Raw genomic sequence first — 25691 nt, 5'->3', positions numbered from 1 at the left:
TTATCAGCATGTGTTTGATCAGTGTGCTGTGGTCAAGCAAAAGGTGTTAGTGTAAGCAATAAAAAGATCATTTATGCTGCCACACTCACATTCTGGTTCACCGGTAACTTTGCTGTACAGGATGTAGCTTCATACAATATGTTTAATTTGGACAATAGTTAATCCATTCCATCGCGTCCTGTCGGATGTGCTGATGAAAAGCTCAAGCAATCCTCTTGGCACGCTAGATTAAGTTAGACAGAGAAAGTGGCCGCTGAGTCTTAGATGATGTCTGCACATGCTATTTTTTTATTCTATTTTGTTTATTTTTTAATTGCTCTGACCAGTCAACACATGATCAGTCTTCTCTTCTTAAATATTTATCTGAATTACCTACTTCTTTCAGACAAGTCTGTGTGTGTACAGCCCAATTTCCCCTGTAAGAGATTAGCCTAATACCATTGTGCTAGTTGACAAAGGCCACTGCTACAGTATTTAGTGAGTGGGATTACATTTTTTTAAACAAAGACGATTGTTGCACTGACTAGACTTCTGTCTACATGCGTTTGTAAATAGGTTCATCCTTGTACCCATCCAGAATAGATCCACTTTCATCTAATGGATGTCTGATCTTGTTACTATTACATGGTGCAAATATCAAATTTACATCAATACATGAAAAAGAATTCATGTGAAATGCATTCTTCTTACTCTTCATCCCCTGCAGATCTTTATAAGCTTTATCTAATATTTCCCTAGAGTGACATAAGGTAGCTCTTAGTATGACGTAGAAATCCTGCTATCCAGCTCTCCCTATCACAGACCAGCTCACAGGTCTTGATACACCGGGAATAACCGGAGGAAGCACATGTGAAGCACGACACAGGGCGGTCAATCCACTTAAAGAAGAGTGTTAAACGGATTATCCTTTAACCGCTGAGTTAAGGGGCCCCCATGGCGTGAGCAAAAATGACTGAAAACGACAGCTGTGACTGCAATAACAAGAGTAATTCTTGTTAGTAAAGTAGCTCAGCAGAGAAGTTTCTACTCCCAGAACTACAGGGAAACAAGTAAATATTAAAATCCTTGCCTCTTTACTAACTGCTAATGGAGTTAAACTTAAAAAATGGGAAACAATCCAAGAACCTGTTAATCAAGTGGCCCCCCTGGAGCTCACCTGGTTGAGCAAGAAGCCCATAAAATGCGACTACAGCCTTCACTACACTAGTGCAGGTTCAGCCTCCACTCTTTTCTGTGTCGTCCCCTCTCTCTCAAGTCCAAAGAAAAATGAAAAAAGAATTTATTAGCTAAGATCAGGGCACTGTAAGAATATAAAGCCTTGAAAGACTACAGTATAGAAATAATGTTAGTGGTGTCCCAATATCTTCATATCTGCTCATCACTCACCTTTCCTTTCATTGACTTCTCCTAAATTGACCACATTTTTTCTTTCTGAATGTGACAAATGTAATCAATGATACCAATAATGAATAAACAAATCTTTCAATGAGAGTAACTGAAATGGAGAGTGAAGTGATTTTCTCATCATGAGAAAGCAAATGTAATGAAGGGAAACAGCCCAATCTGACCCTCGAGGAATAGAGACAAAACATGAGAACAGACCTTCCTTACTGAACTTTCACCTGAGCTTCATTAACATTATATCGTTAATAAAAGTTAAATATTGACAATTTATTCCACACTTCTCACCTGCAGATCAATAGAGAGACGAGTGGCTTCTTCAGTTCTTGCCACTGGTATTATTATATTGGTCCTGGTGCTTTTGGTTTAGCTCCATTAACACATACATTTCCATTATTTAATGTTGAATAGTATATGTTCACAAAGATGACCTCCCTGTTACTTAAATGACAGTCCCAGTATTATCCATCTCAACCAGTGGTGCAACCAATAGAGCGACCGTGGCCCGTGTGAGGAGTGCGTCAGCCTGCATGTCTGGGGAGTGAGTGTGGGTGGAGAGCCATGCTGTTTTTCTGTTGGTGGCTGTTTAATGTCTTCCTAGATTAGTCACCTGCCTCTGACCAGGACAAGCCTCCAAACTCAGACCTGACGTCACTCTAATCTGCTAACCTTTGCCGTCTGACCCAGGCATAGTACCATAGTTCTTCCCCAGATCTGGACGTGTAACTGACTGTAACTAGAGCTGAACTTGTACGGTACATTACCATCCGTTAACTCAAAGTAGCTGCAGTTTCCCTGATGGTGGATTAAGTCTCAGTCCTTTAAATAATTGTTATTTAAACCAATCCGCCACAAAATTAAAACCACAAACAGGTGATTTGATGTTGTCACAGTTCAGTGTTCTGCTGGGAAACATTTGGCACTGGAAAGGAAATAACTCTTTCGCATACATAAAATAACTCATACCAGCATGTTCTTTATTCTAAACTGGAAACCAGAAGAGATACCATTAGTGTCGCAGCCTTTATTGTCGATCTCATGTGTCCAGTCTGGAGTATATACTTTGTGAGAACCTCCTGTTCAGACTTGAGCCAACTGTTATTATTTAGTTTGTAGTTGTGTGATGATCTCAAGCTTGTTTTTTTTCTGTCTCCCTCCAGGTGGGTCCAGCAGGCTCTCAGTTTGGACTCCTTGCTTGCCTGTTTGTTGAGCTCTTTCAAGGTTGGCAGATGCTGGAGAAGCCATGGAAGGCCTTTCTCAAACTTTTGGGCATTGTCCTCTTCCTCTTCCTATGCGGCCTTCTGCCGTGGATTGACAACATTGCCCACATCTTTGGTTTCATCAGCGGCTTGCTGCTCTCATTTGCCTTCCTGCCCTATGTCACCTTCGGGACGTTTGACAAGTACCGGAAACGTGTCCTCATTGGTGTCTCGATGTTGGCCTACATTGGACTGACCTCCTCCCTCATTGTTTGGTTTTATATTTACCCAATTAACTGGCACTGGCTGGAGCACCTCACCTGCCTGCCCTTCACAAGCAAGTTTTGTGAGAAGTATGATATAGACCACAACATTGAACACGTGGTGCACTAGTCTCCAGGCTACTGGAGGGTCTGAGAGAACCACAGCATGGTTATGATTTCCTTGTAAGGGATGTGTTCAAAGTCCACAAGACTAGGACAGGGAATATCTATTCTCAACAGTCTTCTGATTTGCCTACTTCCATCAAATCTTCAAACAAGTCTGGGGATACAGATATTGATGACCTTTTGTGAACTGAGCTACATCAGATGCTTCCTTAAGTAATTTCTGGATTTAACACTACGAAAGCAGTTGATCGGCTTTTCAAAACGTTGAGGAATATTTTAAAGATGTTTTGTTATGTCTGCCTATTGTATATGTGCACTTGGCATGCCAATATTCTTTGCAGGAATGAAATGTCATGGCGAAGATGATAAAAGTATTAATTGTGCAGCCGAAATATTTAAAGTGAAATATCAGTGGTCAATCAAGGCAAGATTTCTATCTGTAACCACTTGCTGCCTTAAACAGACTATGCCATTTTTCAAAGATGCCTCAGTGTACTTTTGCACACTGTTTGATCAACTTATTGAACAATATGTTTTTAATCCCAACCTACCAAAGGAACTTCACTTGTATCTTTTAAGTGCTCACCTGTATGTTGTTTTCACAGTCAGTTTTCGGTACACAACAAAATATCTGATAACACAACAGTGCCTCAGCCATTTTCTACATATACTCTGAAAGAAATAATGAACATGATATTTATTTTAAGAGTAATAACCCCACAGGCTTTTTTGTTGGGTGAAAGCAAGTTTTGTACTGTATTTTTGACTTGTTGAGAACAGTCATAGTATCACATCACTTCATGTGATTATCTGATTTAACAGATTTGTAAAATACACCTTCTAAACTTCTTCTTTTTATTATTTTTTTTAACTGTTTACACTTTGTAGTTAACAATACAACAGAGGTGGTTTGAAACAGTTTTAAACCAAGATGAAATCAGTTTATTTCCACTTATTTGTTTTTTGTCTGTAATTGTAGCAGCTGTTTACCTGAGCTGTGTTCCATGACCCTCAGTAGATGTTGCTGTTTGAATGGGTCCCTGCCAATGTGATTAGTGAAAGAGGTCATTTTCTGGTATTAGCATGTGTCCTGAGTGACCAGTTGTTAAGTGGCCAACTTTAGGTACGTTTCTTCCACATTAAGACATGTGGGCCGTCACCACTTTTCATCTTTTGGGGTGCGCTAGAATATTGCTCAACAGATGCCGCATCAGAACAGTGGATCTCTGTTTTTTGTGTGTGTGCAGCAACAAAATACGAAAAGTCGATCAGTATGCGCTGTGAACCCCACTTTCTCACTTTCTGAAAGCACACATGTTGCGTTATAATATCGTTAATTATCTCCACTCTGATGTTAGTTATTTTGGAGACAGACCTGAAGCTCAAATTAATAAGTTTCCCCTAAAGTAGTCCATATTCAGAGTAATGTGCTGTTAGCAGCAGTGAAAGAAAAAGCTCCAGTGATAGAAAAAGACACCTGTGAAAATATGGAGCTGAATAAAATACTTTGCAGTATGGACAACGTTGAGTAGGTTGTACATCAATATTGACACAGGACACACTGTGCGTTCACGCTACTGAAGGAATGCGCTCACACGTGGCCAAGACTACCTCCAAATCAGATCTGAGTGATCAGAAACCAAATGTGTCCTCAGTGCACCTCTGTTGTGTTCACACCTGATCTTGAACCTGGCCACTTGTGATGGGATCACTCAGGACGGATGTTCATACCGGATTTGAACAGCACCTGATACCTGAAGTGAAACATTTCTCACACCCTGAGCTGTGATTGTTGTTCAAGATTCTGCTGTGCTTTAGCTCCAGCTGTTAGGAAAGCCAGGGTAGTGTGCGGGATTACATGAGTGTAAATTTAATGTTATGAGATTATGTGAGTTAGTCTGGGGGTCTGACTCAACAGTCATCTGGTGCTTTGAGAATACAACACACAAAATAGTGTTAGATAATTCAAATGTTTTAATCAACACCGTATTAAACTGAAGTAACCACACGACCATCCTTGCTACAATAGTGCGTATGAATTATGACCGTCCACCTTTTTTAGGAAACCTCGTTACTGTGCCTTTTGACATGTGAGCAAATGACTCCCAACAACCCACAGTCTCTCTCATGACTTCATGCAGCACTCACACTGCTCTGTTTGCATTGGGACCAAATAATATCACTTTTTTTTCTATTTAATAAAATCAAATCAATGGCAAGTCAGCAACACTGTTCTGTTTCAGTTCTGTTATGTGTGAAGATATTTGGGTAAAAAAACAGTCCGAATAAATGCCACTCCAGTAATAATGAAGTATGTCTGATTGGATTCATTTCATGTTTGTAACATTTTGTTTGCTGTGTCATTAATTACTATCTTTTTATATTTTGTCCAAAAATCCTCTCCCAACATCCACTAAATGAACGTCGTGGTGATATTTTCCCAGCAAATACTTAAATAGCTACAGCTTATAAATGAGGCAATATGAAAGCGAACAAGTTTGAAAATATGACTTTTATTACTTGAAGACAAACAACAACAATCAACAACAAAACAGTTGAATAAAAAAAATGTATTCGCCTTGATTCAAGACTTTAGGAGGCAAAGGTGGTGTCTGTCTACAGGGGTGAGTGTGAGAGGAGACCCATACCCATATCCCTCCTTAGTAGTTTAGTTCATAGTTACTGAAAGTTACCTTATTTGGTAATAATTTGGCATATTACTGCAACAAAACTACAAAAAACTTACATCTAAAGCTGGTATAAAATACTATAAAAATATTCATATATTGATATTGGTTTTATTGACTAATTATTACCTAAATGGCTTCACAGAGTTTCATGTCAGACTTAAACAACACATAAGGAAGGAACAAGACATCTGCCTTGTATTCTGTATTATGAATAAATGTCCAGCATTTATTACAAATCTAAATAATTTTATACAAAAACAGTGCTTTGTATAACACTTTCATGTTACTGACACTAAAAACAATTCTCCTTTTAGTTTCAAACATCTTCTCCCAGCAGCTGAGGGCAGCTCTTTGGCTCTCTTACTGGCCCTCTGCAGGCTCACGGTCAGACTTCCCGTCTCACTGCCTGCTGACCAAGTTTGAATACAAACCCCACAATGGTTGCCCACACACAGCACAGCGTTCCTGTTTCCAGAGGAAAGATCCCACCACTGCTGACAGCCAGGTAAAATCCACATCAACGTCTGTCTGTCTTCAACAGCCGCTGTTACGACGCATGAAGGCGTGGCCCCTGACCAGGTAGAACATCTCAGTGAAAGCAAGAGGCCCCACTGTGATCTCGCTGGGGCCCTGCAGCTTGAAGCCTGACTTCTGGTAGAAGGGCACCAGGAAGTCCTCGCACATGAGCACGGCGCGGCGGACGTAGGGCAGGCAGCGGAGGTACTGCAGGTAGCGCCACATTAGGATGGAGCCTTTCCCCTGCTGGCGGAAGGTCCGGTGGACAGCCAGGACGTGGATGTGGACGGTGGTGCCAAGAGGCTTATGGAGAGTTAGGGCGTCCTGCACAACACAGAGCAAGAAGAAAGCTGTTAGAGCAACTAAATAGCATGTTGCTGAGAGGCCTGGGCTTCTGCAGAAAGCAGCAGGAAGAAGCCAGAGAGTGTTAAAAGTGCGGAATAATATGACCAATACCGCATTCGCTATACTATAGTATACCATAAACCAACTATACTAAAATGTCAGATAAACACTTTCCAGCAGATCCGCCACTTTCCTTACATCTAAAGGTCAAAACATGCAGGAACTCCTTCTATCATATACTATCAAATTGTGTCGTCTATAAAAAACACATTTCGATCACTGTTTTGTCTAAGAATGTTAATCTGCAAAATGCAAAAGTATGGTGTATAGCTTCAAAATGAATACTACTGAAAGACACAACAGGTAAAAACAGCTTAATATTTAATTAAGGCTGTTTGTGAAACATGTTCCTCCTTTGAATTAAAAACTGAGTTTAGCATTTTTAACTTCAACAGAATCTCTATTAATAATAATATTGAGAATATGAGCAACCCCAATCTGTCTCTGTCAACAGGAATAAAAAGCTTTCCTGTGATTTACGCTCATATGATCACCCATGTTCTTGTTTGCACCCCACCTTTCTCCCAGTGCCACTTGGGTTAAGCAGTGGCCCCTCATGAACCCCTACTACTAATGGATGTATATCTGACCTCTGACCTTTGAATGTTCTCAGTCTAAACCAGCACATTGTTCTCTGTGATCCCTTACACTAAATTGATTTGCCTCTCCACAATTTCACTTAAGATCAGGACTGCAGTTCAACAAAAGAAGGAAGCAAAGATAATTCTCTTTATGACTCTTGGTTTCTCTGAGCCTTTATCTTCTATTAGCCTTTGGATTAGCTCACCAATGAAGCTCACTGTCACCTGTCTTATATTTCCACTGACATTTAAGTGGATCTGAACAAGAATCACGTTAGAATCTGAATTTGCAAAAATGTGCATCTCACCTCCTCTTATAATCAGTTTTAAACCTAGTCTTGTGTTTTCTGTGCCAGTCAGACGGAGGTAAATCCCACTGTACAGGTGTCCTGTGCTGTGTCTCACCGTGGTAAGCCTCTCCTGGTCCCACAGTGAGCCAATGATGAAGGCCACCAGCCGTCCCTCCTCGAACCAGCCAAGAGACAGCTCAGGACACAGGTTGAGGAAGTGACGCACCTCGTCCAGGTGAAGAGGACACTCACCGGACACAGAGATGAAGGCTGAGTGGAGGACGAGAGTCAGGGAAAATATTAGTGTGCTGACCAAATATTGAAATTACTAGGGTAAAACTTTTTTTTTTTTTTTTCAAAGAATCAACTCCATTGTTTCCTGTAGCCAAATGCGTAACGACGTGTACTGAGGAAAGATAGACAGCTGCAGCTACAGAATTCAGTAAAGTAGATATATAAGGCATCTGCTTACCCTCTCTCTCGATCTCGAACACGCTGATTGCATCCTCCGGGCTGAGGGAGCGGAACTCGCTGGCGGGCAGCGTGTGGCGGCGGCCCTGCGGCACCGGAGAGCGCATGTGGAGCGGCTTCAAGAACGGCACTGCGCTCATCACTGACATAGTCCCACAAGAAATGTCAAGACTAAATGAGAAGATTCTGCTCTGAAATCGTATTATCCGACCTCTTGGGGATGTCTCCTTTAACGAGAGCCTTTCTAACTTTTAACACGAGCCTAGTTCGTGCGTAACGGGACCGTCTGAGTGTGTGAGCTGAGAATGGCGCAGCGTGGGTATTTATACCGGCGCGTAGGCTTGTTGTGTATAATCCCGAGGAGAGCTGATGACCAAACCCTCCTTTCCCCCGTGAGGAATTTGAACAATAAACATATTTACTCGGGGTCAAGAGGGCTATCCGTGTGTTGAGAATTATCCTCGCCGTGCCACCATCAGACCCGCAGCAGATTTGAACTTTACTGATCATGTGTTGGAGCTGCCGCACTCACATATTCCCAACATGCTGCTAAAACCAATGTCAGGTGTATCATTCAGTAAAGAGAGGCTCATCTGGGTTAGACTTAACGATTCTGACTTGTAAACCATCATGTCAGTGTCAATTAAAGTTGTCTCACGGAGAAGACTGGGAACTGTCTGGGCCATCTGAGGGACTCGACTTACCGCTCTTCATGTGATTTCCCTCAAGGAGACTTTCCATCGTCCCTTTAAGTAGAGTTCAGGATATTTTCCACTCTTTATTTTCCAGATCTCTAAGAGGATTACAGGCGTTTGTTTGTCACCTCTTCAAGGTTAAATAAGCTGCATGTGAATAATTCCTTGTTGTTGACGTCTCTAGAAATACTTTCCCACGAAATCTAACAAACTATTTATTATTATTATTATTATTATTATTATTATTATTATTATTTTATATATATAAAACACAGATGCAGTAGAACTCATTAGCTGAAGCTATAAATAATAAAGTACCGCTTTGAACACAAATCTTAAGTTCTTCGTTTTTAAAAGATTTCCAGTCAGTATTTTTGACAGGACTCAGGTTTCATTTATTAAAATGAGTCCTGTAAGTGTTCATTTGCGACTGAACAAAGGGTCTTTGTTCACAAAATGAGTCAGTGATTCAGGGTGGATGTTTATTGACTCATTTCTTTCATGGTTACCAGATCATGATAAATATCCAGAACTGCCACAGTATTCAAATTAGATATTAAGATATTAAATTAAATTAGACATTGCATTTTTCTTTTCTTTTTTTTTTTTTTTTTTTTTTTTTTTTTTTAAATACGGTGTGCTTTAAAATTCTCCACTCAAACTATAACGGTCCTTAACATCCATGTTTTTGTTTTACACTGTGCCAGGAAATTTTCAGGCATTGAAAGAATGGGTCTCCCATACATTCATAACTTGATGTCCATCACAATGGTCATTAACCCTCCTGTTAAGTTGTCGCCCAAACTGACCTATTGTGAAGTTGTATGTGTATGTGTGTGTGTTAAAAGTAATTTATATATATATATATATATATATATATATATTTATTATTATTAAATTTCTTCACATTTGCAGCTTAATATGATATACTCCCTGTCAGAGTTTCACAAAATGAGCAGCAGACGTAAACAGCTGACAACCATGGAGGCTCTGGACTCATGACTCATGCATCTGTTTTCACCGGTGTACATTATGAACTGTCAGGTGAGTGTATTTATCATGTCAGCTTATGATATCAATCGAACGAATGGCAATCAAGATATCAAGAATTATTTATTGTTATTATGCGAGGACATGATGAAATCCCGGGCGGTAGCTCCTGGTTGAGTAGTGCAAATTAGAATAAGGACTATAAAAAATAAAATAAATTAAATTAAATAGAGCTTCACAGATATATACATATAAATAAGTTGCAGAATGAATTAAAATTAAATAATAATAAGAGATTTACAATAAATGATCATTTAATTCAGTTATTTTTACAGTAGCGTTCTCTGGTTCTGGCTCACAGCGCCTCTCACTGGTCACAGGCGGCACTGCGTGATGACGCTCTCACACTGCGCTGGGAACGTAACCGTCCGTCGCTACGTAAACACGTGCTGCTTCCAGGTTACAGATCTTTTCATTCCACCGTCATCCTCGCGCTCAAGCATCACTCCCTGACAGCAGCAGCCATGGCGGAGCCCTCAGCTTCGGATGCGGCGGCCACAACAGACGCAGCAGCGACGGCAGCATCACCGACACCGGGCCTCTCTCCTGCAGCGAGCCCGTGCTCGGAGCCTCCGTCCGTGGCTCTCTCCCCCACAGCGGACGGCTCCCAGCGGCTGCTCTTCTCCCACGACTTGGTGTCCGGACGGTATCGCGGCTCCGTCCGGTTTGGCCTCGTACGGATGATCCACGGCGAGGAGGATTTTAACTCGGACTCGGATCTCGACGATGGCGGAGGGAGAGGCGGCGGTGGTGGCGGCGGCGGTAGAGAAGGAGGTGGCAGTGGAGGAGGAGGGCGAGGAGTCCCGGGTGGGTCGGACACTGAGAGCACCGCGGACTCCCCGAGTCGGCCTCTCGGTAGGGGATTTGTCCGCGTCCAGTGGTACCCCGAAGGAGGAAAGCAGGACATCAGGGAGACAAAGGTACCACACACCGGCTAATGTGTTGACACTGACACTGAGTGACTAATTCAGGCTGACATTAGGGGCCTGGACTCGTTTAGTGTTTTTGGAGTAGATAAGTCGACCTGTTAGCCGGCCAGGGATAAGGTTCACCTAATCCATCTGCCTAAAACGTCCACCCTAGCGGGCTAATTGGCTAGCATTCAAGCACACATGCTAGTTAGCAGGTTAGCTCTGTGCCTCTCGTCCCTCAGTCCCTCATGTCCCGGCTGCCCTGGTAGACAGGGCTTGTTCTACCCGACTGCATCCAGCTAAGCCGCTACTACTCCCCCGACATAACGCCTGCCTGGCCGGGAAGCTGCCGCTGTGTGTGGGTGAAGAGCTTTTGGCAGGTCACTGTTTGGAGCCTATTGATCAGCTCATCCTCGACTCACTGTAGTTCCTCAGCAGGGTGTGCCCTGGCTTCAAGTGTTGTATGCCAAAGAATAACCTTTTTTATTGACAAAAACCTCTTAGTCCCGTATCTCAAATAAAGCCGCATCCCATTTATAACCTCTCCGGACCTGATTCAGATAATAAAAGGTAAGCTCGATCAGACGATTGATCGACTACTAGTTTTGATAACTGATTATTTGTGTTCTGAAAATGCCAACAAAGGATTATCTCAACAAACCATCTGAACACAGAAGGACATAAGTCCTCAAATGAGAAGCTGAGACCAGAGATCTTTTTAAGAAATGTACTGATTCATGGATAAGTTATTCATGAGCTGATGATTTGACATATTTCTTTTGGTGCCTTTGAGCCTTGGCTTTTTTCAAGTCAATCCTAATACTGGATGTGAAAGGTATCTAGAGCAGAAATATACTTCTACTTGATGGCCAAAAACTACACAATGAGTTCTTGTTAAAGTTTATCCACGCTCCTGATGGATGCGTTTATTAGTGGGTGGAGACATTACTTCACATGACATTATCCACCTGCAGGTAATGTTAATAGTAAAGTTTGGTCGGGCAGAGTTCACACAGCACTGGTCAAAGCCTCCTCCATGACGTGATAAACCCATTTACTCAGCAAAGGGATGTAGATACAATAGATTAGTTAATCTGTGTCTCGGTTCAGGTGCCAGATCAAGTATTTATTCGTGCTCACTACTCATTCATGAGGCATCTTTGATTTAATTCCTGGAATACGAGAGGTTTAAATAATTAGAGCTGTGTTCAGCGTTCAAGTCACTGTTTCACCATGAAAGACGGTGAAGATACCGTCATTGTGCCTTACTTTCCCAGAGGTTGCAATTCAGTTCAAAGTCCATTTGTCACTGTCTTGTAATCAATTGAAGAGTAATTAGTGAAGGAATGGGAGACCTGCTGTCACGTTCTTTCTCCAGGGCTTCTCTAGATTTCTCCTGGGCTTTGTGGAAAAGGGTCATAGGGTCTGGAACAGGCCCATACAGACTAATTTCACAGATCCGACCAGAAGAAGCACATTTTAGGGCTCGCTGTTACCTCACATTGTCTTTTTTGTTAAATGAGTAAAGTTCTGGTGTGACTGTCATTCAGCTTCTGTCAGAGCAAAGGCTGAATGACACGTCCCTCAAACAATACCTCTGATGTTCACACACCATGTGGACTGTCAATGCTGTGGCCCCCGCATGATCGAGGGTGCATAGTATGGATTTCATTGTTTTTTTTGCAGTGATTTCTCATTCGCTTATCTGCATGCGCCATATGTTCTGTGTTAACAGACACCGTCACATTTTCTCCATATATTCTGACAGCATGAGTTTAGATTCTAATCAATAATTCACGATTACTTCCTGCAGCATGCAAAGGTGCATCTCTTGCTCAAAATGTGGTCTGCTGCATCAAAGGAGTGATAAGGAAAACAAGCTTAAAATCTGGCACAATTATCAGCGTTACTGTTGCTGTTCTAAAATTTCATTTTCACAGAAAATTAGGAGTTTAGCGATCACAACAGCAGCCGTCGTGTGTAAATTATAAATGACCCAAGATGGGTGGCTAAAGGGCTGTTACACACCAAGCTGAGGGTCGTCGGTTTTCTCAGGACTTTGGTGGGCGTCTGTGGCCGTAGTCTTTGCTGTGTGTGCACTGTACCATTGGCACTAGTCGTACCCTTGTCAGCTGGTTGGTTTTCAGTTGGTTCATGATAAAGTAAAGTCACTGAAGGAGATCACTGCAGCTGACTGATCTCCTCCAACAATGGTTCACGAAGAAAACAAAACGACGAAATTCAAAGGGTAGACAGAAGGCTCCTCTCGTTTTGATCCTTTATCTCGTCTGAACATTCACATATTTTCACAACGTGGTGATCTAGAAAAAATAAATGGTCTGATCAGCGTGGTTGGGTTTTAACTTTTCGTAGCCTCCCAGCTTCTGGTTTTCTCTGAAGTTATTTCCTTCCATGCAGGTGCAGAACATATGAGCCAGCTGGTTGTTGGCTGTCGTCTTTGAGGTGTGTTAGGTGTGAGGCGACATCACAGTCGGCCTTTGCTGCTGGTTCGGTGTGTCTGTACAATCATGGATTTTTATGTTTCTTCATTGCCAGTTAAAACCTGTTTTTATCATAATGATTCGTGAATACACAGGATGCCACACTGAGAACCCCCCACAGACTGTAAGTGTTAATTTTGGTGAAGCCGATCCAAATGGCCTGTGGCCAACTGTGGCCGATGAGTAAGTTTATCTGAATCCATAAAGACACGACCGTTGGTGGGACCGCTGTCACAGGAGACACGCCCTCTGTGGAGGTGGTCTGTGTGAGCACTGATGGAACAACCCAAAAACAGTGTTTATCATGTTACATCCAACATCCGCCTAGATTCGACACCTTTTATAGTAAGGAAAGGCCTTTCAGTGCAGTTGATGTCGGCTTGTGGTGTCGGCTGTTAGAGAGAGGAAACATCTGTATACGCATAGAGAATTAACTGCAAAACTGCTCCCAAGATCAACGACGAGTTCTCTCAAGTCTAATGCAGATTATATCTATCTATAGTCCTGTTTTCAGGGAATTTGTACATTTATATTTGTCACAGACATGCTTGTGTTAGCATTGCTCCACAATCAAGGACGGTGCAGAAGCAGCGATGTTTCCGTCCTTACTGGATTATTTATCCATCTCCTCCTTGTTAAAACAGATTTTCTTGAGTGCCACTGCAGCAGAAAAGCACCAGTTAAGATGACAGTTAGCCAAATAACGTATGAACGCTCCCTACGACAGCTACTGTCAGACAGTAATACAATATAGTAGGCTGTAGATACTGTGCATGCCCGTTATCTGGATAAAACCCAAGGGAACCACTCTGCTAATTCAGGTCTTCTGTGCAACTGCTTTGAAGCTCTGTACGGATAATGAAATGACAGCCATGTTTCTCACTGACTTACTTCCACAGCTTGCAACAACAGAGGGGTCCCCTTTCATAACTGAACTAAGACACAGACCCAAGGTGTCACTTCCTCCGTGATAATTATTAAGATTCGACAGCATGAAAATATAGGCCTACCGCAGTGAAGTGTTGAGCTGCAGACGTGCTCCTGTTTCAAGGCTTCTTGAGGCACATCCTTTGCAGTTGTTTTTGCTTCCCTTTACCTCACTGAAATTAGAACAGCCCAAGAGTAGTTCCAGGTTACAGGAAGATTTAATTCTCAGCTTCTACCTATGGTGTCAAATTCTTCCTACACAGAATGGTTCAACACATGTTAAATAGCCTCTCTTTGCTTTGTCTTGGTTGGTTGGTAAGAGAAGATAAGAGTGTTATGTTTGAGGAGAACACCAAATCTGCCTGTGGGTGTTAATGAATTAGATCTTGACTGTGTCAATGTTTTGGCTAAACACTGATCAGCCATAACATTATGCCTAGCCAAGTGAATAACACTGATTATCTGGTTATCATGGCACCTGTCAGTGGATGGGAAAATGAAGCATCTAGTGAACATAAATCCTCAGAGTTGGAAGTAGGAAATAGAGAAGTAGAAGGATTTGAGTGATTCTGACAAGGGCCAAATTTTAATGACTTGACGACTGGGGCAGATGCACTCTACTTTGATAGAAAGGTGTCAGAACATCAGAGCGTCACAGTTTATCACGCTAACCCCTGTCCACTGCTGAAATCATTTACAGTGGGCACATGAGCATCAGATCTTGACCAGGGAGCATTGGAAGAAGGTAGCCTGGAATGATGAATCATTATTTATTTATTTACTAAAAATAAATGGATAAATGGATAAATGAATAAATGAATGGTGGTGTGCTTGGTCTACAACAATGTTGAGGTGGCAGTATTTAACAAAGTAACATTCAGGTATATGCCAGAACCCATGTTTCCAGAGAAATATTGAGTTCAATAATGTGACTGAGTTCACCGGTGGTTTGAACGCCGTCTCTGGTTACATGGTAAATAGTGTTCTTTAACATGCAGCACGTGTAGTCAGTGATTCTCTGTACTTTTGCACACATTAGACCTTTTATTGCTATGGCAGTAGATTGTACAGTATATTTATGTATATAATTTGGACATGTGATTTTTGAAGTTTGTATTTGGTGGACAGTGAATTTGTTTGAGGCGTTGATTTTTCTCATGAATCCCCCTGACTGTAGAATTCAGTTCAGTTCAACATTTTATCACAAATCCCCGCCAGAAACCTTACTTAATCTGTGTTGTACTTAAACTGAGGAGTGGAAGTGTGACTTTGACGTTGCACCTTGCATAACTAGCTGTTTCGTCCTGCCACAGAAACACACAGAGGACAGTGTCTGCAGCACAACCTTGAATTTTCCAACCAAGGACAGAAGTGCTCTGCAGCAGGTAGCTAGCTAGCTAGCTAGCTAGCATGGGGCGGCATCAGCAGCAGCTGTTGCGGTCGGTGTCTGTGTGTTAAACTCAATGAGACTTCCTAAAGTAAAGCACATGGTACTGCAGCAAATCCCATCTGCTGGACTGTTCCTGTCTTAATTAATGCTCCATGTCCATTTGAGTATGGTCTTAGTGCAGAGGGGTCGAGGTGAGCTGAGACCAAACCTCAATCTACTCCACTGAGGCAGCAGCAGCAGCAGCAGAGGCCTTTGTGTGGGTGGAGCAGGTGGAAGAGGAGGAGAAGGCTGATGTGGTCAAAAGATGACAGCCAGACTGACTGCTGCTGCTGCTGACTGTACTGCAGACAGAGATGAAGGCACAGAAACAAAGTGAGGACGAGGAGGAATGGGCTGTAAATGGCTTGGAAAGCATGTGCAGTTGAGCATAGTGGGTTGTATAAATAAAACCAAGCTGAGTGTGGTGCTGTATGAAGTGAGCAGGGAGACTCCCGGGGTTTTACTGCTTTCATCTTTGCCTTTCATGACAGTGAGGAGAGTTTTTTATTTTAGTTTTAAAGGCACCACTTGTTCAGCTCTCTACACAAGCAGCAGGACTCAGTTCAGTTTAAAATTAAAAAAGGTAAAAAACAAAAAAATCTAAATTACATTATGAATCAGTTTCTTACCGTTTATTAGGTACACTACTGAAAACAAATGTATTCTAATATAACAGTTGTGTACAGTTCTGATACTGATGTTTTTATAAGTCTGTGTACATTGAAGCACCCAAGTAGCTGATTTAACTACTACAACAGTGACAATTCAGTAATATTCCAACAAAGTGTATTGCAAGTTTTCACATTCAATTCAATTCAGTTTTATTTAGTGCCAATAACAATACAAATCGTCTCAAGACGCTTCACAAAAACCAGCCTGCAACCTCTAGAACAAGCCTGAGGGTGATGGTGGCAAGGAAAAACTCCCTTTTAACAGGAAGAAACCTTGAGCAGAACCCAGCTCATATGGAGGGACCCATCTGCTGAAGGCCAGCCGGGTACAAACAGAGAAGATAGAGAGAGAAGAAGAACATTGAACTCCAGTTTATGAAGGTTTCTTCCCCATTTCAAGTAAAATAAGGGCTTTTTTTAAAAATGAAATAAAATGAAAGCGTTGCTTGAGTTTTCCCTTATTATCTTTGTTGTCTTGCAGTTGCACAGCTTTGAAACCTACATTTATCCCTGTACTCTGTTTCCCTTCTTCAGTTAGAGAATTTTATGCCAGCGTTTCTAACTGTCTCCTGTTTGATCTCTCTCCTATTGCGTTTGTATCTCAGTTGATTTGCAGTGATTACTGGAATGCAGCAGAAGATCTGCAAATACCTGTGAAGTTCCTGCGCTCCTAAACCAAGTGACATAAAGGATACATTTGTTAAAACAGGAATCATTTTTTAGGAATAATTTATCAGTTATAGGTCCATGTCTGGATGGGATGGTGTCTGAGTCCAGACCCTGACCTCCCATCACTGGTGAGAGGACAAAGGTTGTATCCATTGCTGTATGACTTCCTCCCTCCCGTTGTGTACGTTTGGATCAATTGTTTCAGGCAGGTCTTTGTGCGAACAACTCTAATGTATTGTGCCACCAGTCAGGATTGAAGGGGTGTGAAGAGGGCAGGTGCTGGATGATGTGACAGTAGAGTGACTCCCATCTGTCAGCCTGGCCCCGCCCCCTGCCGCCTGCCCCCATTCACCCTGCTACAGAAACATGGTCACACCCCCGCTGACCCACACAATAGAAACATCTCACTCCCCCTCGGGCTGGCTTCTTTATGTTATTCATGTCAGTGCACCACACAGATTTCTCTCAGCCTGCACAGGAATGGAAGTTTCTAGATAATGAGCAGGGGACAAATGAGAGCTGTGACACTTTTAGAAATATTGTCAAACAGTTTGAGGCATGGCTTTATTGTCTTTGTCTCTTAAAACACCATTTCTTCCAATGGACCCAAACACAGTTGCTGTCTGGTTGCGGTCTTCAGCCATGTACTGTGGCTCCAGTAGATTCCTGCTGAGCAGATGATTACATTAGCTAGTCATATTTATCTAAACCATTTGTTGCGTTGACTTTTCTGCGCTTGTCTTGGTTTGCCACATTTCACATGCTATTTTACCGGCAGTGAGGATACAGTGAGACATTAAATAATTCTTAGACCATTTTGGCTGTGGTGTGATGCCTTCTGAAGCCTCCTCTGCAGCAGAGTCAGGAACAGCGGTTCCGATCATACGCTGTCCTCCAGTTTTGCAGCTTTAACACCCGTCTGTGCCGTTAGCTGAGCAGCTGCTTGCAGGTGTTCGAGGTAAGCTGGCAGACGTTGGTGTAATCTGGGACATGTGACTGTTGCCAAGGCCCGCCCAATAGTGATTTGGGGCGCACAGCCATGGTTATTGTTTTGAGCAGGTGCTAGAAAGTCCCCAAAACACAAACAAATGCACTTCCAAGTTCCATTAGAGGGACAGGGAATCAGGTTTTGTCATCCAATCAAATCTTCCTTTAAACAAGAAGGAACAAGTGCTGGTTTTATCTGATTATATCACAGTGTCAAGAGTTATTTCTCTCCAAGCTCAAAGATTGGTCAGTATAAAGCTTTTAAACTTTCCCACTGACTTTTCAGGTTTTCTGCAGCCTTCCTTTATATGCTGGGACACTAACCTTGGTTGATCTATCGTTTGAAGCCCAGTGTGCTGCCTCTGGTCTGCGCCATCTTGGCAGTGCCTGACTCCTCCTACCTTCCACCCAACCATTAGTTCAAAAATAGGCAAAGAGCTGGAGTGTTAGTGGCGTGGAGGTGGCCACTTGACACCTTTTAGGACCCTTAACTATGCTTAACTTTAAGCCTTGATATAAATTAAATGAATGAATAAAAACAACTAGTGTACAGTTATTAGCTGTAGAAATGAAACAAATTTGTCTGTTAAGTTTGGGATTTTAACATGGTGGTCTCTGGGGATTGACTTCCCTTTGGAGCCAGCCTCAACATTTTTCAGCACCGAGGTTTTTGCTTGGTAGCCAGGTACTTCCCCCTTCAAAAAACACTGGTGCCTCAGAGACTCTGGCAAGGATGTGCTGGTCCGATCAAATCATTTAAGTCAGTATTTCTGAGGTCATGTACAAAAGAGCAACAGTGGCATTCATACACACCAGCTGAATCTGTTCTAAACAAAATGGCTCTGATTGGTTGGAGGATTATCCAGTTGCGTGCAGAGGTTATTTTTCTTGGTCGAGACATGCTGCGTAATAAAATCCAAATAGTCTGTTACCACATTTATATCCACATAAGTAAACGCAAAAGCTAAATTTCTCTTATCCCTCTGTGAACAAAAATCCCCGTCACCTCCTAGAGATCCAGGAAGTGACGAGGATTCTCAGCAGGTGAGGTCCTAATAGAGGCGGGACGTGAAATACAGGCTCACCTTTTAGCCTCCCTCCTCAGGTGTGAGGACTTTGGGAGTGAGACTCAGTGAAATGAGACGAGCTGTTAACCTGCCACGGCCTCTGTGGACTTGTCCATCCTCTCCTTCTGTTATTCTCATTGCCTTCTGACGATCTAGATCATTTTTTGTTATTTCAACTAATGGCAAAGTGGCCATAAATTACTTATTTTTTTTGTAGATCACTAATGGATCGTGTTGCCTGTGTTGACTGATAAACATCTGCGACACCATGTCGGACAAATCCAAGCCTGCCATTGGATTCCCACTTGTACCGCGTGTAATTACTGCTAGCAGGGTGATATCAGCTGCTCGTATTTACTGTAAACCTCGTGACAAGGCTCAAAATAACACACCCTCCATAACCTCCGTCCTTCCTTTCAGCCTTCATCTCTCCTCCTTCATTTGCTCCTCCTTCAGTCTCTTCCTCCCCGCCACCTTATCGTCCTCATCCACCTTTTCCTCTGTCCTCTCCATCCCTCTCAAACCTTCTAGTATTTCTTTCTCCTCCTCCCCCCACCGTTTCCTCCCCTCTTAACCCATCCTGGAACTCTCTCCCTCCTCCCGCCCACCTCTCCAACCTTCCTCACCTCCCTCAGTGTCCCAGAGGACCACTGTTGGAGAATGTTGACGTAATGCGGTGCTGACTGGATGGTCGTTCAGCTCCTGAGATAATGGATCTCATTTGATGCGCTCTTTCAGACACACACACACACACACACACACACACACACACACACACACACACACACACACACACAGGAATAGATACTCTGAAATCACTTTCTGTTGGAGCCTACATCCATCCCACCAGCCCTCTTTTCTCCTGTCTCTCTTCTTCCTCATCCTATCCTCCCTTTTTCCTCTGCAGTATTGGCCCTGCCCAGTGGGGAGACAGTCTGCTCTTTCTCCCTCCGTCTCTCTACCCCTTCTACCCTTCCCACCCCTCTTTTTCTATCTCACTATCCGCTGTGTTTGCATCGCCCTCGTCTATTTCTGGCGCCTGCTTTTCTTGTTTCCTCACTCTGTGCCTCTCTCCTGGGATCTGTGTCGATCTCACACTTGTTGGGCTGGCTCCTGTCTCCTCTGTACCTCGTTCACTGCTCATCTTCATTTTCTCCCATCACGCCCCGTCTGCCTCTTCATGCACCCCCTCGACTTTTTCCAGTTATTTACTCATCTTTGTGATTGGCTCTGTTGAGTTTCCTCATCCTTCCTCTCCTGTTGTGTCCGTCTTTCAGGGACACACTAACGTTGGTGGAGCTATCTATTGAAGCCCAGTGTGCTGCCTCTGTTCTGCGCCATCTCCTCATGTCCCAGTGTCTTCATTTCCTTCTGGCTTTTTTACACTGGTTATTCTTTTCATTTCATCTGTCAACTTAGACAATAAGGAGTTTGTTTTATAATAGATAATCTCTTAATGCTCTTAATGCTCTTAGTCCTCTTGTCATTCCCCTGTAGACTCCGTGGGTAAAAGGCCTTGTGCCTGCTCTCTGTTTAATAGAGCCGTGAACCCTTCCTGTGTGTTTCAATCGATAGGTCTCAGTCAGACTGCGCTGTCCTGCAGCAGTGAGTTAGGTATCAGCATGAGGGTTGACTGATGATTCAGTGGTTTTTCACCTGATCTGTACAGTATGTTATCAGGTTAAAAAAGTAAAACAATTCAGATGCGTTCTTGCTGAGTCATTGTCTACTTCCAGTGTCCATTTTGTTTGGTAAGTGCAGCATCAGCCTAGCCAGTCAGGAAGCTGTGACAGAGTGGTTCTCCTTGTGAGCCTGCAAGAGATTTCTGAAAGGTATTGTAATGAGAATTGAATTCATAGTAGCATACAGTATTGTGTAATTACCAGTTTCCCTTTTAGATGTGTTTACATCAAGATCCAAGTAGTGATTTAGAAGGAAATTGGCTAGAAATTGGTTCTGGGATCAATTGTCAATTGTTTTCTCTTTTCAGTTTCATTGGTGTTTATTGAAGGCCGTATCAGTCTCTTTTGGACCAAAATCACATAACACTGTTGTTTTATTTGTTACATGGGATGCATCCAGGTCAGTGTCATTGTATCACCAGTGTAGAACCCTGTCAGTATAAAGCAATTTGCTCTTTCATTGTTGCTTTGTAGATGACGTTTGGTCAACAGTTGAATTTCTAGACCTTTGTTGCATAGGTGACCTTGTGTATTTCCCACTTTAAATTTTTCAGTGTGTAACAAGCAGAGCACAAAGATATTTGTAATGTATGGATGGAGCTAGGTGTTCCTGCCACCACCACTCTCTATCTCATCTCCTACTACCACTTATCCTCACCAGGGTTGTGGGGGTTTCTGGAGCATATCCCAGTGTCATTGGGCGAGAGGTGGGGTACACCCTGGACAGGTCACCAGCCTATCACAGGGCCACCACTCTCTATTTAAAAAGAAAACATCTTCATTTTGGTGAATCTCACTAAAAGTGTTCTATCAGCATGGTGAATTTGCTGGAAGGAACCAAAGCTGTGGATGGTATTTCCTTGTGATAACCGTCAGGGAAACTGTATTGATGTCATATGTCAATCAACTGTACTAGTTAATCCCATTTGCAGTTGCCTCTGTTGCATCACTTCTAAGTTGAGATGAGTATTGCTTTGTACCCGCCCACTTCGGATCGCCAACCTTTTTTTAACCTCTCATTGTTGCAACTTGGTCTGGTCACCACCGTGTTGCTGTATGTACACCCCTTAAGTTGTATTTAGTTGCATTTAAATAATCACACAGCAGTCAACCAACAGCTCCAGTCTTCTGTGAATAGACCATAGGTCAGTATGTAGCAGTTGCTGCGTTTCCGTTACCCCAAGAGATTCACAAAACCTAAATATCGCAATAAAACAAAATGGTAATTAAAATGCCTACATTTCGAAAAACCGTTCAAATTACGCTAAAGCACTTTCATGAGGTGGTTCTTCAGACATGTTGAGACGACAGTGTATCGAAAAAAGTACTCTACAATGGAAACAGTATTTGCATTTCCCTGTCAACAACCCCTTTAAATCAGATTGTACTCGGTCAAAAACAAATGTGCCCCACAGTGCAGAGCCTTATGAGGATGTTTGGGGTCTTTTTCACTCCCCTCACAGTTTGGCCTTTTGGAGTACAACAAGTAAATGTACCCACAAATATTCACACAAATGACATTCACCTCAACGAATGACAGGTGTGTTTCCTGTTTTGGCCTGATCTCCAGTCAGCTTTGGCAGGCCTGCAGCTCAGCCACAGAAAGACTGATAGACCAGTTTTGGGGAATGAAGAAGTCATTCTTTTTATCAACGTGTTAGGTGGAGCAAAACAATACCACAGATGTAAAACTATACATGGTCAATACAGAATTTATTTTATTATTATATATTTATTGGCGACTGCAATGTGAATTAGTTGAACTGAAACCTTATTTGACCACACCTCTGTTTTCTGTTGTAACCCTAGCATGGCTTTACTGGGAGGACTCGCTCTGCTTGAGCTTGTTTGTGCCTGCTTGGAAAATTTTAATTTCCTTAAAACTGTAATAGAATAGATGTAAGGTTGCTCTCAGGCTAAATGCTGACTTGCAGGATGTAGTACACTGTATAGTGTAGTGTGACTGTGCATTGCTACACCTTCATCACACATTGATTTGGAGCAATATCTGAGGGTGAAATTTCACCACTTTGTATACAATACAGGGAAGTGTGTGCAGAAATTCAGTATGTGCACCTGTTACTACTGAATGCACCTGTGTTTGTTTTCCTTCCTCCTGGCTCATATGTCGTGTTAGTATAGCAACGACCGTGAACCCCAGTAAGACTGATAGAAAAGACTGTCAGAAAACAGGCGTGACCCGGAGCTGCAGTGCTCTGCAGTGTCTCTTTCTCCCCCTCTTCCTCCTCTTTGTGCTGCACCTGAATAGTGACTCGTGTTAATTAGCCTGAGAAGTCAAAGCAAATGCTGTTCTCCATCGATTCTTGTAATCAATCCCTCTCCTTTCACCTTATCAGCCTGGATGGACGAGCAGCCAAGGTTGTCGTCCGACTCAGAGCCGGCTGCCACACACACAGAGGCGCGTCTTTTTTTTCTTTTTGTTGTCTCTGCTCGGCACCACGAACCGCCCCTCTTCTCACCATCACTATACGAGCCATAGCAACAGTCAGCTGCGCTGTTACAAGCAGACGGTGTCATTTTCTGAGCTTTTTGCATTAAGTGTTCCAAATAAAGGCCTCACCTGTAAAACAAATGGATTGATTGATACATTAATTCATTCATTTTCTGTCAATACTTGTATGAAGTACACATTTGACAAGAAAAAACATGAGAACACAGTTCTGTATTCAAAGACTTGGATAATCCACTCACTTGGTTCACTTGGTATCTCAAGGTTTGTAAACACCTGATCTATGTTTCACATCATCCTCAGCTAGAGTCGCATTAGTTCGTCCTCTTCAAGAAAATATAATGACAAATAATAATTTTTATACCTAAGGACCTCGACAGACCAAGTTGATGTTTGAGTGTATTGTGAAGTTGGGGCACTGGCCACTGTTTTCAGGGTAACCCTCAATGCTAGTTGGGACCCTGTCGATCTAGCATGTTTAGTGGCTCATCGCTCTGGTTGGTTGTTCACATTATACCACCATCATCCTTATATTATGTAGGTCTCTCTTGCGCATCCAAAATAGTTATCTTTAGGGAATGGACACAGGGCTGCTGAGGGCGTCCTGTCGTGTACGTACAGATAAGTTCAGGGAGCTTTTAGTTCCTATGTCAAGATAAACGATTCAACGATAAATGTTATTTATTCATCCTGTCACAGAGTTTTAAATGTTGTGGCTGATCAGTGTATGCACCAGTGCACAAAACTAGAAACGGAAGTGACTGAAGTAAAGAAAACAAAGGGAACACAGTTTTTCATCTTTATCACATCATTTAAATACGCAAATGTTTTTACAGCGTAATGATCCCAAAGGAATAAACTGTAGACCTGATGAGCAGCAATCAGAAAAGTTATCAGAGAGTTCTGTATTGACAGTTTGTAGCTCTTCCTAGTAAGCAGAAGCTCTTTCAGTTTCCTGGTTATTCCTCCCATGCAGGTGCAGAACATATGTCCCAGAGGGCAGCTGCCTGTGATCTTTGTGGTGTGTTCAAGTACAAATTTTTGGTCAAGACACATGCAACATGAAGGAATGTGACAGTGTGTCTTTGTCACTGGTAGGACTTTGAACTTAAAATGTACATGTGAACCTTAAATGAACATGAAAGGTTTTACCAGTAAATAATTATTGTTTAGCTGCTCCTGTCTTTCATTATATCAGCTGATGAAGGGAGAGAAATTACTGATACACCTGGATGCTCTTGACATACCACAACATCTGGACACTGACACATGTCTTACATTTAATTCTCAGATCAGTCTTATCATCAGATTAGGCAGTGAAAGACATTAATCCCACTCAATTAGAATCATTTAAACTCATGAACTCAAGGAGCTGTTAAAGTCACGTACAAGCAGGACTGTAAATATTCAGCTTTCTAATGTCCCATAAACAGTAAAGGTCACATCCCAAACTTGATCTAGAAGAGAACATGTGTTCTTCATTTAATCAACCTACAAAAGCACTGTAATCCCAGTTAAAACCGCTCTACTTAAAAAAAAACAAACAATCTATTAAACTATTAAACAATTAAAAATGGGCTCTATTTTCACTCCACAGTGTTTCTTCTTATTGTAATGAGATAGTAGGATTCTCACTCCTTTATGTCTTTTTCCTCTTCATTGAGAGTAATCACTCTCGCTGCAGGCACTGCTGCTCTGCTACAGGATTAATAGCTGCGTGACTGACATAATCCAGTGTCCATTTCTGACATTTGTGACAGCACATTCACACCCTGGTCATTTGTAATAGTGGTGAAGCTGTTGTGGTCTGGGGCCGGGTGTGACTCGCGCTGTCGCTGCTATTGATTTAAACAGGGCGTTTCTGAGCTGGTTAGGACATCTGGTGCTACAGTAGCGCACTGCAGCACGATGCACTGAAAGAATATTAATGAAGACTTGTTTGTGTGTCTGAGCCTCTCCCTGCTAAAAGGTTTTAGATGAGAAGGGAGACAAATCTGTGCATGTTCGCTCTGTCCCTGAGCTGTGGAGACATGAGGAGGAGACGGATGCTGCTTAATAGATTACAAGGGAACATGGCGACCCATCGATCGTATCCCCTCCATACACATGCACTCGCCCAGAATTCACTGGTGTAGGATTGCAGTGTGAGATAAAGCCGAAGTGCTGCCAAAGACCCGGGAGTGTGTGTGAATGGGCTCACAGGTGCTTGTCATGCTGTCCTCAACACGGTGTTTGGGAATATGAAAAAGCAATCTTACAAATTAATATTGTCACCATTTTATATTAAGATCTGATTAGACTTCCAGGATATATTGCTACCAACGTATTGTTCTTAAAAACGTGGCCTGTTTGACTACAGGTCATGAGGGAGATGTTAATGCAGGTAGCAATCTGCTCTGTTTTTACTTTCAGTCAGACTCTGAGACACAACTGTTTATGTGAGGCTCATACTGTTTCTCCTGATATACAGCATGTTCTCTTCATTTAATAATTTAATTCACAAATTTGCATTTTGAACCATTGAACCATGAAATAATTGAATATTGAACATTGAATAGCATCATGGTCTCCTGTAGACTCTGAAGGTATTCTATGGTACGTTAGTAGTCCATCTTTTGCGACCTGCAAGCTGAAAGGTAGGGCCTCTGGTAGGTGACAGTAAGTCACTATAAGTAGAACACTGCCCTTTC

General features: G+C 42.4%; 3 protein-coding genes across 3 annotated transcripts in view; 2 read left to right on the top strand and 1 right to left on the bottom strand.

Moving 5' to 3' along the window:
• The window catches only part of LOC125004198 (inactive rhomboid protein 2-like), a 28170-nt gene extending 22870 nt beyond the window's left edge, over positions 1 to 5300 (top strand). Inside the window, exon 18 of the mRNA XM_047578633.1 lies at positions 2562 to 5300. Within this exon, the coding sequence (XP_047434589.1) occupies positions 2562 to 2993 (432 nt within the window). The 3' untranslated portion in view covers positions 2994 to 5300. The remainder of the gene's footprint in view (positions 1 to 2561) is intronic.
• Positions 5301 to 5482: 182 nt separating this feature from the next.
• aanat1 (arylalkylamine N-acetyltransferase 1) lies at positions 5483 to 8907 on the bottom strand. Its single transcript, XM_047577973.1, has 3 exons — positions 7944 to 8907; positions 7587 to 7741; positions 5483 to 6519 (listed from the first exon to the last, which is right to left on the bottom strand). The coding sequence occupies exons 1-3, from the start codon at positions 8089 to 8091 to the stop codon at positions 6214 to 6216; spliced, it is 609 nt and encodes a 202-aa protein (XP_047433929.1). The 5' UTR covers positions 8092 to 8907; the 3' UTR covers positions 5483 to 6213.
• Positions 8908 to 9755: 848 nt separating this feature from the next.
• The window catches only part of ube2o (ubiquitin-conjugating enzyme E2O), a 30630-nt gene continuing 14694 nt past the window's right edge, over positions 9756 to 25691 (top strand). Inside the window, exon 1 of the mRNA XM_047577966.1 lies at positions 9756 to 10607. Within this exon, the coding sequence (XP_047433922.1) occupies positions 10152 to 10607 (456 nt within the window). The 5' untranslated portion in view covers positions 9756 to 10151. The remainder of the gene's footprint in view (positions 10608 to 25691) is intronic.

The sequence above is a fragment of the Mugil cephalus genome, chromosome 2 (assembly GCF_022458985.1).
Source record: "Mugil cephalus isolate CIBA_MC_2020 chromosome 2, CIBA_Mcephalus_1.1, whole genome shotgun sequence".
In the NCBI taxonomy this organism is placed as follows: domain Eukaryota; kingdom Metazoa; phylum Chordata; class Actinopteri; order Mugiliformes; family Mugilidae; genus Mugil; species Mugil cephalus.
Note: the sequence above shows the minus strand (reverse complement) of the source record. Positions and strands in the feature narration are given on the sequence as shown.